Here is a 15,340-nt window from a genome sequence, read left to right as displayed (position 1 = left end):
ACACATTTACGTTCATTACGGATTTTGCTTACGTTACGTTCGTTCACTAAAATACTGAAAAATCTGAGCGAGCGATATTTCCTTGATGATTCCCGCCTTCGTTCCCGCAAGACCAAATATCTTCTATTGCGCTTTTTTACTGACACTTACGTTTGCTTACGTTGCTAACGTTCGGTTACGTTTGATATTTCCGTCCATGTTTTCCACCTCTATCCCGTTTTTTTCGATGTTTCTATCGATGTTTCGGCACCTTTTCTCCACCCCTAGCCCATCTTTATCCCATCTTTTGTTTTGTTTTCAAATTTTTCGGTCGTTCGGACGTGTGTCGCGGAGGCCCGTTCCATCGCCGTTGGTTTTAAATCGAAACAATCGTTGCTATTAAATATTAAATATATTTAAAGTGGCTATAGATACTTGGATAAAAAGTGCTTACAAATTCAAAGTTTTAAATAAAAAAAAACCGAGGTAATTACAACGAAAGAAAATGGCGGCTCAGCAAACAGAAAAGAGCAGTCGCGACACCAGCAACAACTGAGCAAGAAATTCAGCTTAAAAGAAACCAGCGGGGAAAAAACCGTCAACATTCGTCTGCCTGAAATTAATCTGGTTTTTATGTTTTACTCGCGCGCCGCAGACATAAAATAAAGACAACAACAAGCAGTGGGTCTCGGTGTGTGTGTGTGTGTGCGTTTCATGCCGTTTGTTTGTTTGTCTCCTGTTTTTGTGGAAAAGGCCATAAAAAACGTGAAATTCATTAAGCTACAAAAGCAACAATTACGAGCATTTTACATTGTTTACATTTTGTGTGCCAGCTTTTCGTTGCGCCAGTGATTTATGCGATTTGTCGAACGAAAGGAGAAGGGGAGGCGATACCTCAGACAGGGCCTGGAAAATAGTAATTTTTACTCGTTAGGTAAGTTCTTACTTTGTGTTTGTTTAATTAGTTTAACATGTAAGTTAGGTTTTTAAAAGGAGTCCAGTATTTAACGGACTTCGCCAAGGCGGCAACTCTTTTTTGTGTTTTATTTTGATGCCGCCTTCGTCCTGCGCTGCCTGCGTCGACGTCGGCGTCGCCATCTGTCACTTTTGAGGGTTGCCAGCTGTTCCGCTGCGCCTTTTAATACACGCCGCATCTTCGGCATCTGCAGGAAATTGGGTTTCCAAAAAAAGAAGGAAACAAAAGGTAGTCAGAGGAGAGGAGGAGGGGCACTCACGACTGCAGTTGCAGCTGTCTAGGCTTATGTAATTAATAAACCAACACGTGTCTGGCATGGCTAACGGCACGTGACAACTCTGGTCGTGAGAAGTGGGGGTGCAGTAAAAACAAAGGCCTTTTATTTTATTCTTTTCTTACCACTATTATTCCTCATTTTGCATAATTTTTCCTCTCTTATTAATTAAAATCTTGAGCACTGGGTAATTTTTTCTTTCGCTCTTCGGTGGTTATGGCTCAGATTGCGCCATAAAACTCATAAATCAATAGAAAGCGCTGCACTGCACACACACTCTCACGAAAACCATAACTCACTTGCCATAATGGAAGGAGCGAGAGAGAGGGAGAGAGAGCCCGCGCTCAATATGCAGAGATTTGTGTGGGAATCAAATGACTTGATGTCGTTGTCTCCAATGAAGTGTTAGGATAATGATGGGGGCGGGGGGAGAGTTGGGCGGCAATAGCTCCACCAAGAGATTAGAGAGCGAGGGAGAGCGGCCTGGCAGCTGCGCGCTTCTCAAATAGAGTTACCGCTGGAGCTCACTCTCTCTCCCCTCTCTTATTGGCCTGTGCGGCAAGAAAAGTGGTTGTGCTTGGTTTGTGTGCTTGCGTGTGTGTGTGTGGCTCGGTTTGTTTGTCTTTTCTGTGGCATTCAACGCACAGTGGGACAGATAAGGGATTATCAATCAGTACGCTTACTCATTCACACTGGACTGAGTACAAGTTGAACGATCTTAAAATAGCTTCTATCTTCTACAGCTTTAAGGGAAATATTATCCCGAGGCAAAGTTGTTTTTCTGTAGGAATTTATGCATAATCACTTAGACAGTCAGCTTGGGTATTGCCCGTATACCATTTGATTTTTATTTTTACTTTGGAGCATTCCTGACATAGCTTCCTCATAACTCCACATATTTTGAGTAATTTTTATATGAAGTGTACTTTAAAAATATAAATATAAATATATTTAGATGGTTTCTTTGCTATTTCAAAACTATGCTTGTATGTACAATTTACTTATAATACAGTATTTTTAACTTAAAGATTTATGTATTACATCATCTTATTTTTTGTTTTATTTTATGATTTTTTAAAAATTGTAAATATTTTTTCATGACTCAAACTTTTTTAGAAGTGTCGATAATTTATTTATTTAAAGTGTACCTTCTTTAAGTTGTCTGCCATTTAAACACCACCCTTTTCTTATAATAAAGTATTTTAAACTTAAAGATCTATGAATTTCTGATAGACTTCAGGGACCATAAAGTAACGCTTTTCTTTTGGTAGAAACTCGTGCCGTTTTCTCTGCATTTGTCGTTGATTTGAGTTCCAGAGGACCCTCCTTGCAATGCTCCACTGTGCCGAGTGCATTTCCATCGTTGCCAGTGGCAACCACTTTAGGGAATACGGCCTGTGCCTGCTTATTGAAGCTACGCTTTGTTTTCCCATTTCTCTTTCTTCGGCTGCTGTCCCCCAGCCCTCTTTCATTCATTTATTAACTAACTAATTTGCCAGGCCCGAAACAAATTGCCCAGTGGAATTGTTATTGTTTCAATTGCAACAAATTGGCCGCTGAGAAAAATGGTTTTCTCTCCTTCGAGAGAGGGGAAAACAAGTACAAGTTGCGCACTCGCTCTCTCGCCTGGCCCCTCTCTTGCGCTCTCTCTTGCAACTCCGAGGACTCCGGACTCCAATTGGATTTTACGGACCTGGCTTTAACGCTCGAATGCTGGAGCCGCGTTTCAATACGCTTTGGCTTGCGGTCGTCGGCGCTTCTCTTTATTTTCGGGCTCCTCTCGCTCGAAGTCTCCGATTCTCCAGTTCTCAACATACAGGCTACTTTTCTGCTCGGTATACGCCAGCTCGCCTATGTGTGTGCGCGTGTGTGTGTGCGTGTGTCGGTGTTAACGTAAAAAGAAATTTTTGCACAGCATTTTTCGTATGAAAAATCAATTGCCATCTTGGTGAAATCCCGAGTTAATGTGAATTTCAAGTGTCATCATAGGGTTTTCATAGAAATCTGGCAGAAATTCATCGTTTAACCATGGTAATTTACATATTTTTTGCACAGTTGCTCTGCAAAATCCTACGCATGTATGCCAGTGTGTGTGACTAGGCTTCGTGGTGTGTGTGTGCGTAGTAGTAAGCCGCATACAATATTTCGGCGAAAAATCGTAGGCGGTGGGCGGGGCAAGAGGCAAGTGGCTTAAAAAACGTCTCAAAAAGTTCAATGTAGCTGTAAAACGCCGAGCTCAGCCCTCCATTATTCATGAGCTACACAGGAAAAAAGAGAATTCCAAAACATTAAATCGAAATAAAGGGGATGAAGTACATTTTATGTTAACTATGCTTATTTTATAAAATCCCAAAACTGTTGAAGAACAATTTAAGATACACAGATATATCAAAAACCAAATGTTAGTTTGTGAATCCCGAGGATATTAAAATGTATCTTTGGGATTTTATAATGTATCCTTAGGATGTAATATAATAGTAACTGAATAAGACTATGATTTGGTTTTCATCATATTTTGTTCGAGTATATTAAAAATCTTCAAAACTCTCGCGAATTCTTAAGTTTCATACGCTACTTTTTTTATTTTCCTGTTCTGTAAGATCTTCATATTATTATATTGCAAACCCATTTTGTCACTTGGTTTTATGTAAAATACGGGCTCCATTTCTAAAAGCCTTTTATCGTAGTACCAATTTTGTTGACCATTGACCCATTCGGTGGGGTCATGTCTTGTCAGACATTATAAGTGTCTAATCAAACTTGAAATGTATCCACATTTTCCCCGTGTACCTCCCACTTTCCACCCTGCGCCCCTTCGGCTCCCTCCTGCCTTTCTTCTTCATGTCTTGTAACTGCTTTTGTCTGCACTCATTGCTCGCCTTACAACTTGTTTGCCCCTTTCTTCTTGACCAAAAAAGAAAAAAAGAAAATATACAAAAAGAAGGAATTGATGGCCGCTTTTGGTACGACTTCGAGTATATTTCTCTACGTGCCTGTCCGCCGTATTTGGTCCGTCTCAGTTTTCTGTCTTTATTTTTCCTGTACTGTACTGTATGCCATATGCGCAACGCAATGTCGTCTTCGTTTGCATTAACCGTTAAACTGCACGTAAGTTATCCGTCCGCCTGTCCGTTTGTCCGTCTTGCCAAACACCCGCCCGCCCACACTTTTGACACATCTTCTGCGCTGCATTTTCCTCCTACGAGCTTTATTTCGCTCCTCAAAATAAAAAAATCGACCATAAAAGGGTACTACAAGGTATATCGGGTTATGTGTGGAATTCGGAGCATGATTTACGGATTGGGGTGGAGATACACTATACTACTCCTAATGGAATATGTCCGCCTAATTTGGCCATCCATTGCCATGGAACATGATGTGCGTTATTGATTTCAGGCTGGGGTGTTCGCCATTAGGCTATCATTTATTCATGGGTCATTTTCATCGAAGATGAACTTTGAAAACGACCGATAATTGCAAAAGGATATATTGAACATGCCATTTAATTAGAGCAATTAGGCAAGCCAAAAAGCTTGCTCCACGATGTTAAATTGGCAATAATTGAAAAATGTAATTGCAGTGAATACTTAATTTTCTTCTTGTTGGCTCTTAGTTATGCCATAGATTTTTGAGTGAGAAAAAAATTATATTTGTATTGAAATTGTTTGTGTTACTTTTCTGTATTTGAAGACAAGAGAACACTTTTCCCTATAAATTGTACGGTGTGACCATGCGACAGTAACTTTGGTCAAAATAAGGACATTTTCGTAAAATAGTTGAAAATAATCTTGAATTTTTCGGGTAAATATTCAAGCTCTACTTGAACTGTCCTGTCGCTCATTTAGAGGGTAGCAGTACAGCTCCCTCAGTGCTCCTTACTGCAGTTCACTTCATATAGCTGTTATGGCGCTGTTTGTGCCTGTTCTTGGCGTTTGCCTGAAACCTGAAACAAAACGCAGAGACAATGCACAAGCAACAACAACAGCGACAACTCCCTTTTACAGGCAAAACAAGTTTTGGCTGCCCCCGGCCATTTATTGTTGCTGGAGTTTGGAGTCGGAGGTTCGGAGTCGGAGCCGGAGTTTGTGGTTGCTGCTTGTCTCTGCGCTTTGCAAGATCAACATCTCGAGCTATCGACAGGCTTTGTGGCAAAGAGATGGTAAAGTTTTCAAGCGGCAGGGAATCGCGGAGCAGGCAGCAAGCTAGCAGCATCATCGACACCATCTTTTCTGCTGTTGTTGGTTGTTGTCGTTCCACGTTTATTGTGGTTGTTGCACAGCGAAAAAAAACTAATTCAAAACCATTTTACTAAATCATACTCCTACAAAGCTATTCATTAATGTATTTTAACTTTCAAATATTTTTTTTAAAAATACCCTAATTAAGATCAAAATTAATGTTGCATGGTCACACCTATTAATAAGCTTTAGCTATAGTCAGGGGTCCCAACGTTTTTATATTTTAAAATAAAGAGGAAACCTTAACTAACTGAGCATCCGTTTAGGTGATAGTTTTTTCTCCCCGTGTTGGTAGCTTTCTTTCTTTTTGTTTGGTTTGACAAAATATTCTACTAAGTACAAAACCTTTTTTCCTTTCTTGAGACCGGGCGTGGTAAACACAACTAAAGTACCAACGTCCATTGCATTTCGGGCAAAATAAAGAAAATAAGGGGCAGTAGAGAAAAAAAAGGGAAAAGGCGAGTGAATGAGTGAAAAAAAGTTGTCACATGCAAAGCACCCGCAGCTGATAAATAAGAAGCAGAGTCGGCCAACCTTTTGTTGTCAATAATGAAGTGTTGGCCGACTGAGGTCCGGGTAGTGTGAGGGTGTTTTTCCAGATGTGGGACCTTCCTTTATCTATCTGCCTTAATGACACCAGCACACACTCACTGGCAGCGTTAATAAACATGAGATTGAGATGCGCCTCATTTGATGCCAACCTCCATGGTGGGTCCAATGTGGTGGTGGGTTGCTCAGTCGGTGGGTGGTGGAGTGCTGAGCTGGCCGCTCTGGTGATAGATTGGCCGTGTTACCGTTTGCCATTTTATTGCGCTCCATTTGGCTGATTACTCATGCCAGTAAACTTTAACGGCTCTCGACAGCGACAAAAACGCTATGAAAGAGAAGAAACGAGCCACTAAATGGAGCGAATCTTGCGAAGATTAAATACGCTTTTCATCGGTCGTCTTTGGGTCGAAGGGTTGCGAGAGAACTGTCAAGTAACTATCTTAAATTGGATATAATTTCACGGATTTTTGTTGGATTTCTACTTATTCTTCACAATTTTAAACTCAGTTAAATTATAATCTACATATATTCAGTTTTAAATTTAGTATATACCAAACGTTATATTTATAAATAGAAAATACTAAACAGTATACTAATATATACTACATTCTTAATACTAATAAATACTTAGATTATATTAAAAATAGGTTTCAGTGCTATAAATATAATTTTTAAAAAATAAAAATACCAGGGAATATTAATTTCTTAGTTCACTGTCTACTTTCTTAAAAAAACTCATTATTTTTGCAACTTTAAAGTAGTCATCACTATAGCTTACTCACAAAAAGAGTATAAAGATTGCGGTCATTTTGTAACTGATTTATAAGCTTTTCCCCTCCGCCCCTCTTTTTGTATCTGTGTGCTTCAATGTGCTGAGAGCACTGGTGTAACCATAATTATTTTTAGTTGCTCAGCGTTTTTGCTGCCAACTTCAAAACCGCAACTCCGCTTCATTGTACATCTATCGATTCATGTATGTGTGTGTGAGTGTGTGACAATCAATAAATCTTTCAGCCTGTTGGCCGAACCACCACCCACCGACCCCCGGCCCGTCGACTATTTCCCTTTTGTATTTATGTATTTGCCAACACCCAAAAGGTCCCAAGCCTCCAATTGCATTTCCAATCAGTTTTTATGCTGCACACAGTGAACACTCGCCAGGGGAGACCCCTCAATAGATTCCAAATTGATTTCGATTTTATATCCACACTTTTGAGCCAAAGCCGGCACTCGCTGGGCATGGAAGACAGGGCAAGTGTTATGCTCATTACGATTACTCACCACCCACAGCATGGGCTGTGCACTGGAAAAAAAACTAAATAATTAATATAAGCTGTGCATTGAAATGGGTTTTTCAAGGAAAAGCTTATTTTTAAAAAAATAAAAAAATTTCTAAATTATCATAGAACATTATAAAAAGTATACCAAACCAATCGGACCAATACCAACTTAATTTATTGATTGTCTATAAAACTTTTAACATTTAAGAAGTTCTGATGAGAGTTTCCTAACCTTTTCCTTATAGCCCTTCAATTTTTACCATTTTAAAAGATAGTTTAAAATTCCCAACTGCTTTTAGTATTTTTCTTTATACACCATGGTATTTTACTATTTTTGCTCTGTAGGTTATGGCTCTGGGCGAACTCCCTCCCCTTATAAGGAAGTGTGGGGGCTTGCCTGTTTCATGTTTGCAATTAAACTTACAGCTCCTAACAACAATGGTGGCTCATAAAAATGGGATAACAAAAACAGGGTAAAAAAGACAAAAATTAAAAAAGGAAAAACTGCAATGCCGGCCGCATGAAACGGTTCAACAACATCTGGTGGTTGGGTGGTTTTTCGGCATGCGGGGGCGTGAAGGGGTGGCGGGTGGTTGATATGTGGGTGGGTGAAGCTCGTGTGGGCGGCAAAACAACACAGTACAGAGAAACCGCAACCCACATTCGCTGCTGCAGTTGATATACTACCCTACTACGCGAAAACTCCCTCTCTGTCTCTCTCTCTCTCTCTCTCTCTCTCTCGGAGAGAAAATCCTCTCTCTTTGGGGGTTTTTGCAACGGTTGCAGTTTTTCCTCATTTTTCCGGCACGTCGCATACATAAAAATTCATTAAAAAGGCAGCTGGTAAATGAGATTTACTACTGCCACCGTTATGCATTTTCTTTTTTTGCTACGTTTGTTGCAGCACTTTGCATTTTCCGCAGCCCACACACATTTTTGGGGAGGGAAAACCGCTCGGATTATGACACCTGCCGCTTTGGATTTTCACTCGCCGGCCGGGCAGCGAGTTTCCAATCGAACAGGTGGTCTGCGCCCCTTTTTATCGATAGGCAGGCGCGGCAATTGCACTCGCAACTGCACTCTTTTGAATTCCAAATCACTTATATTCTTCTGTAGTGCCCGCACACTTACTTTGTAAGCGAATTGCCAGGAAATTGCCGCTGCAGCTTTGGCTTTTTTATTGTTTCCCCGTAAATCGGGCGGCTTTATTTCTGCGCCCTGCTGCTAATGACATGTTGAGGGCTTCGTTCGTGACTTTTCGCCAGATTTCGCTCGTCCGAGGTCTGCCCGTGCATTTTTCGAGTGTATTATGACGCTGGCGACTAGACAGCAGCGGCAGCAGCTGCCCCGCCCCGGCCCCTGTCCCTGCCCCCTCCGAACCACAAAATGCAGTCAACGAACTTTGACACAGCTCGTGCCGCAGCCAAAGGCCCACAGTCCTCGCCCTTTCACAGGGTCTCACATAATCTCTCGCTCTTTCTCCGTCTCTGTCTCTGTCCCAGCTGCTTAGAACTCGTCGGCTTTGGGGCGGGGTGTTTGTTCTGGGGGCATCAAGGGCGTATCAGGCCGGTGTGGCATAAACTAAGCTAAGTAATGGGTATTTTTAGGGAAATGTTTTGGGTTTGCATAGTCAAATAAGCTCCACTCTCCTAGCAGCTTAACAAAAATCGAATTTTAGTGTTTCAATATACCTACCTCAATACTGTCTTGAATATTGAATAAATGCAATTAATTGATACCTCTTTTTATCTAGGAGATTTTTAACCTAGATCCGTCCATTAAATCAAAAATCTATTTGGTGTCATAAGGCCTTGAGCACTATTATTTTTTGTAAAGAAGTATTTTTTAAAACCTATTTTACTTCAAAATATATAAGTATTTGGTAGTAACGGATTCAAATATCCGTTTGAAAATCTTATGTTTCTTATGTAATTTGTTTATTAAAACATAAAATAGTTTGGTAACTTTAAAAACGCTTCCCCTTGTTGTACAAAGTTAACAGCTGAAACGAAAGGGTAACCCCCTGTCGCCACCTTTTGAGCTGTCAACTTTTTTGTGAATGAAAAGCGTAATACGATGCAGTGGGTTAGACAAACGGCAGATGGGGTGGGGGCCCCAAAACATGAGGCTGGAGGAGAATCGTAGAACCCGTGGCGCAGTTTATTGACTCGCCGCCGCATCGCCGGGTAAACAGTGTTGGGAGACCTATTTTTAGAGTAGAACATCAAAACTGTCTATGACCAATTATGCAGATTTCTTGTTTTCTGGCACACACATCTGGCGGACACATTTGCCCAACTGCAGTACTGATTTTCCCGTCTTTTTTCTGTGTTTTTCCCAACAGGAGTCGGCGCAGATACGGCCCCGGCGGCCAGTAGAGGCCCGTAATAACCATGCATCGTTCGCTGAAGCCGCACTCGAATACCGCACAGGCTAAGAAGGTGCAACCGCCAACGATACCAGGTGACTCGCCGCCGGAACTGCATCATTACCAGCAGCCGCAGCAGCACCACCAGCATAGTTCGCACCACCATCCGCACCACCAGCCGCTGATACCGCTCTACCGGCTGAGCGGACCGCTGCGCCATCACCAGAACCACCAGGCGGACGATGGGATCAGCATGAGCGGCAGCAGCATCGTTTCGTCGCCCTCGCTGGAGGAGGGTGGCTTCAATCTGCCCCGGGAGACGAGTGTGGCTCTGCGTCTCAAGGATGAAGTGAATGGCTCGGCTCCTACTGCTCCTGTAGGAGGTGCGGGAGGAGGAGGAGGAGCGGCGGTGGTGGGAGCCCCACCACCAGGAACTGGAAAATCTGGAGTTGCCATGGTCCCGCCACCACCCGTTTTCTGTGCCACTCTGCGCGAACCGCTGACCCACAAGGCGGCCGTCTACTACCACCAGCAGCTGGCCCTGCAGGAGGATCAGGGCATCGATCTGACCCAGTCGCCGGGCCGAGATTCGCCGGGCTCTTCCTCGGGCTCGGCCGGCTCCGGATCTCGCCACAGCACCGCCAGCTTGGACTCGGGTCGGGCCTCCTCCTACCTGACCGGCGTGTCCTCGTCCGGAGCCTCGATTCGGGCGCCGCTCTCCTCGCCGCGCTGCAGTTCCGTGAGCTCGTGCTCCATTGGCAGCGTGGATCGGCAGCGCAACGATGAGCTCATCATCGACTGGCTGCTGGAGATGAAGCACGAGGAGTACGCCCAGCTGTTCATCGCCGCGGGCTACGATCTGCCCACCATTGCGCGCATGACGCCGGAGGATCTCACCGCCATTGGCATCAAGAATCCGCACCATCGCGAGCGGATCAAGCAGCGGATCGACAAGCTGCAGGTGCTCGACAATTTGCCGCATTTTGTGCCGGTAAGATACATTTTAAATTTATGTATTACCCCATAAACAGGGTAAATTTAAAGCCTTTGTTTACCATTTCGAGAATCTTCTGTTGTTATAAACGAACTTTATCTCTCGGCCATAAAAGTCCAGAGTTCCGGAGAAATATCTCTATTTGCTAGCACGCCCGCAAATATTTGCCTATCTAATCAGTTCAGAACCTGTTCAGCTCGTGATGCACTTTATGGTACAGTAGAGACTTTGAGGCGGACAAGTTGGCATGCATTTTCAGTATGAGACATTTGAGCTCAACAGGTGGTTTCATGAAGATGTGCCATGTTAGTTTGTAAGATAAAGGTATCTTAAATTCATAAAAAAATATTTGAACACTCAAGTTGTATGGCTTAGATTGAGCAATAAGGATAGTTACAAAGCTATAAAAAAGGCTAAAAACTTTGAAAAATAGTAATGTGGATACTGTTACTGCTTTAGTTATTGCTTAAAAGTAAAACCAGCATAAAATAGTAAGTTGTGCTTAAATTGTTGTTGTGCGATTAACTATTTTGTGGTTCAAATTTAAAAATACATTTTACCCACAAAAGAGTTGATACAAAGAAAAAGTATACCTCCCATCGATTGAAAAAGGAAATGGTTCATTAACGATCAGTTTGAATGCAATAAAGATTAAAAAGTGGTGCTTACTAGCGACCAACTACTGTGAGTGTTGTTGGCCTGCAATCACGTAGAGCAGCTTTTTTAGCCATTGTTAACACAGACGGAGGCTCACACACACCACTGCGAGCTTGGCAAATTGCCATATTGGCATTAATTGTGGCCGGCAACACCCTTTTCTCTCCTTCTCGCCTTCCCCACTGTTTGCCTGTTTAGTTACCGGCTTATCTTTTGTATTTCATTAAATAAGCATTTGCAAAAAAGAGGCAAAGGAGAGAGCCGAAGAAATAAACTTGTTTCCCACATGCGAAGGAGAAAAAGGGAACTTTAAGCAGCGCCGTCAGCGAATTTTGCGTTAATGAAAGAATTTTTGTTTAATATGCACACATTAATTCCCATCAACAATTCATTAAAAACACGCCGATCGGAGTGAATAAATATAAAAATTAAAAGTCCATTCGTGTGGATACGTATCTGTGGTGACATTAAGGTGAACTTGACATAGCGGCGGCAACCTGCTCCAACGCGGATAATTGCTCTCCGGGTCGAAGCCGATCATTAGCCAATCGATCTGACAGATCAAGGTTCCAGCTGAGTGACTAAGATGATGGCCAGTGGGATTCCATTCAAAAAGTCGAGTTTCTGCATAGCCATATTGGATTGGAGTGGATTTATAGGGGTGAACAAACTGTTGTACCGAAAAATAAAGATCTGATAGGATTCGCATTAAATTTGCAGTACTTCCGCTGCTATTTTGCTTTTAGGTATTGTATTTTTTTAGACATTTAGATTAAAAGATACAAAAAACTCTAGTTTCTGTAGAATTTCCATGGCAGTACTATGTATAATCAATCTGATAATATTATATTTCCCCTAAGAAATAATTTCTATTAGTATATATATTATAAGTTGTTTCAACCCTAAACTTCCGCCTTGAAAACTCTTTTTACGTATTGTATTTTTAGATATTTGGATTAAAAGATACAAAAAACTCTAGTTTCTGTTGAATTCCCATGGCAGCAATACATATAATCAATGTGGTAATAATACAGTGCCCCTAAGAAATAATTTCCACTAATGTACATATATCTTATAAGTTGTTTCAACCCAAAACTTCCGCCTTGAAAACTCGATCATGCTTGAATATTCAGCAAACTCACCTTCCCCATTAAACTGCACTAAAATTCGTACTAAAAGTACGTGACTTACAAAATGCAACCACCTGAGGTCTTATCAATATGCACTCCACGTTCAGCCCTAAACAACGCTCTCAAGTCGAATGACTAAGCCCCGAATAAAATCACTCGATGTGCATATGCAAATGCATACCACTAAGAAGGGCAACATATCACCGAAAAATGTCTGAAAACTTGACCGACATAAATATGCCGAATTATAAGCTCCACTTGGAATCGAATTCAAGTCAATGCTGGGTCTTTGGAAAATGCTCCACAAATGCCTCCATAAATTAACATTAATTGTTTGGCCATACCATCCAAAGCCGCCATGAGTTCCACATTCACTCAGTGCATTCCGGAGCCGATTAACACCCGTCGGCCATAATCTTCAACTCCAACTGCAGCTTCCACTGACTCATTCGTCAGCCAGAGTATCTGTGTATCTCTAAGTACACACATGGAGTGTATGGGTGTTCGGCTGCATTCCCCGCCCACTGGGGTGGAGTGCAGCCCACCTGCCAGCTCAGCGAACACAGAAAATATCATTTATCGCCTTTATCGATCACTCGACGGACTCAAACTTGTGCCACATTCCGTTCGATTTCGGTTAATTGCCGGTTTTTCTCCATCTAATAACCTCGATTTTAGTGTTTCATTATCGCACCGCCTCAAATCTTTTTAAAGCGATTTTCTACGCTTTTGAGCTGCAATTTTTCAAATCAGTATGACCTCAGCTTTGGTTTTTCTCCCCTGTTTTTATGGTTTTTGTTTGCTCCACAGACGGTTTTGTGTTTCAGCTGAAAAATGCGCGATAATATTTTACTAGCCGTGTAGAATTTTGCGCTTTGTCGTTCAGCATTCAATTTTTCTGTTTATATAACGCGCCGTGACGGTTTTCGCAAGTTTGCCAAGTTTTGTGGTCGAGTTACCGGTATTGTTGTCGTTCTGCCGCTCTTTATCGCTCCACTCGATATTTCTTATTTGTTGATCTTGGGCGAGCCAGTCTTTGTCCTCTGGGGTGTGGCCGGAGGGCCCTTGAGCACTGCGGGGAAACTATTCGTATACTTCGATTGATTATATCATTGTTATAAAGCTATACAGAACAATAAGAAATTACTTCAAATTATTTTTGGTTACCTGTTTTCTTATACGGAAATCCTTATAGATTAATTTGAGTATTATACATTTCTATGAGCATTATTATACTTTTTACTAGTGGTCACTAATTTCAGTAGTAGCAATCTCAGTTATCTATTTGTAGTTTCACTCCCTGCCAGCATACCAAATTTCATATTTCTGGAACCAGTATTATAACTATTCGTAGCGATGATGGTATATTATCGTATGATATTGCAATGCTACAACAAACTAAGCTAAAACATTTTTATCTTAATTATTTTAATAACACAAATCAGTTACTTTTGCTAATCATATTCTTATAGAATAACAAATTCTATATCGATAGGACCTATATTATAAGTATTTCTGGTTATTATCACATTAGGTCATATAAAAACATGTAATGTTATGCAAAACTAAACACTTTGATCTCCTTGGTTGCTTTATTACAAAAAATCTGTTATTTCTGGCAGTCACATTTATAAATCCGGTTCCAAACCCTCATATTTTTCACCGTGCACCCTTACTTACATCACCCATAACGAGGGACCTGGGAAAACAGAGCCCGCTCGCTCATTAGCCAGCATTCTACAGACTCTGCGCTTTCTTTTCGCACACATCTTTATCTCGGCGAAAAGGAAATAAAGCGAAATACCTCAGCAGCGAGCGCGGGAAGGAAAAGGTTATTAAACGGTCGCCAATCTCCGTTCCGAGCCCGCAATCAGCGAACGACCTTGAGGGTCACCAGGCGCTGATGTTGGCTTATATTCGCTGGTTTTTTTTTGGTTCGTTTTCGGGCCCCGTTAGTAGACTCTAAAAAATGGTATTCTGGCGCATTCGCTTCAACTTTGCTGTGGTACATAGTACGTACAGTTGATGTTTTTCGCTTTTTTCACTTTTGGTCACCGATTTGCTGTTCGAAAACCTGTTTTTTTCGCCTGCTCTAATGATGGCTGCCGCTGCCGCTGCTGTTTAGTGTCATACCATATGCTACCTGCTAATGGATTTCGGAGAAGTTAACTCGCAGCGAAGCCACGAAGCACCAAAAACCAAATTGTTATTTAGATAAATATTTTGTTAAAGTTTTAGTCAAATTTATATGTGTCGTGCCTGCCTGTGGAGATGCGCGAGGCTGGAGGATTTCGATTAGCATATGGGCCTATGGAGTGGCGGGCCTGTTATTGTTTTGGTGTGACATTCACTCGGAGTTGTGAGGCATACGTTGAAATACTCTTTCAAGTGGCATTCCCCAGTAGAGAGTTTTCCTGAAATAACAAGTGAGCATCGAAGCTCAAGATGCCAGCAAAATATTTTCATATTTACTTTACAGAAGAGTGGCATTGTTTTATTTTTACATGTGGAAATATATGGTATCTATCTATATATGGTATTAATAGCAATAGTTGACTGTAAATTAAAAAGCAGTAGTATAGGTCATGTCACATTGAACCAATTTAAATTATTCTACTATTTCGAAGAAAGAACGTAAGGTTGCGCGTCAAATTCACTAAATTTGTAAAGAAAAAGAGAACTAAATTGGATTATGGGCTTAAGGGAAGGAACCGACGTGTGTTTCCTCCGCCCATTGTCAAAGTAAAAAGATAATAGTAATGCAAGTTGAATAAGCCCAAGTCTAGGAAACTTTTCAATTGCCATGTGACATTCCCCAATCATAAGCTTTCAATAAAATTTCCAATGGCCAGACGCCACAATCACATCATATTTCGCAGAAGACAAGCCGAAGCC

The 15,340-nt window shown here is 41.6% G+C and overlaps 1 protein-coding gene across 4 annotated transcripts in view; it reads left to right on the top strand.

The window, feature by feature from the left end:
• LOC108030030 (caskin-2) overlaps positions 1-15,340 on the top strand; it is a 33,491-nt gene that overhangs the window by 13,330 nt on the left and 4,821 nt on the right. Inside the window, exons 1-3 of one of the 4 annotated variants that reach the window (XM_050888019.1) lie at positions 278-465; positions 813-913; positions 9,641-10,655. In XM_050888019.1, coding sequence (XP_050743976.1) covers positions 9,690-10,655 — 966 coding nt within the window. In that variant the 5' untranslated portion in view covers positions 278-465; positions 813-913; positions 9,641-9,689. Of the gene's footprint in view, positions 1-276; positions 914-2,966; positions 3,261-9,640; positions 10,656-15,340 lie in introns of those variants that run through there. The other 3 variants (XM_017102587.3, XM_017102586.3, XM_050888020.1) reach the window with 3 other exon arrangements.

Source organism: Drosophila biarmipes, chromosome 2R (assembly GCF_025231255.1).
Source record: "Drosophila biarmipes strain raj3 chromosome 2R, RU_DBia_V1.1, whole genome shotgun sequence".
Classification (NCBI taxonomy): domain Eukaryota; kingdom Metazoa; phylum Arthropoda; class Insecta; order Diptera; family Drosophilidae; genus Drosophila; species Drosophila biarmipes.
This window is presented reverse-complemented; position numbering and strand designations above follow the sequence as displayed.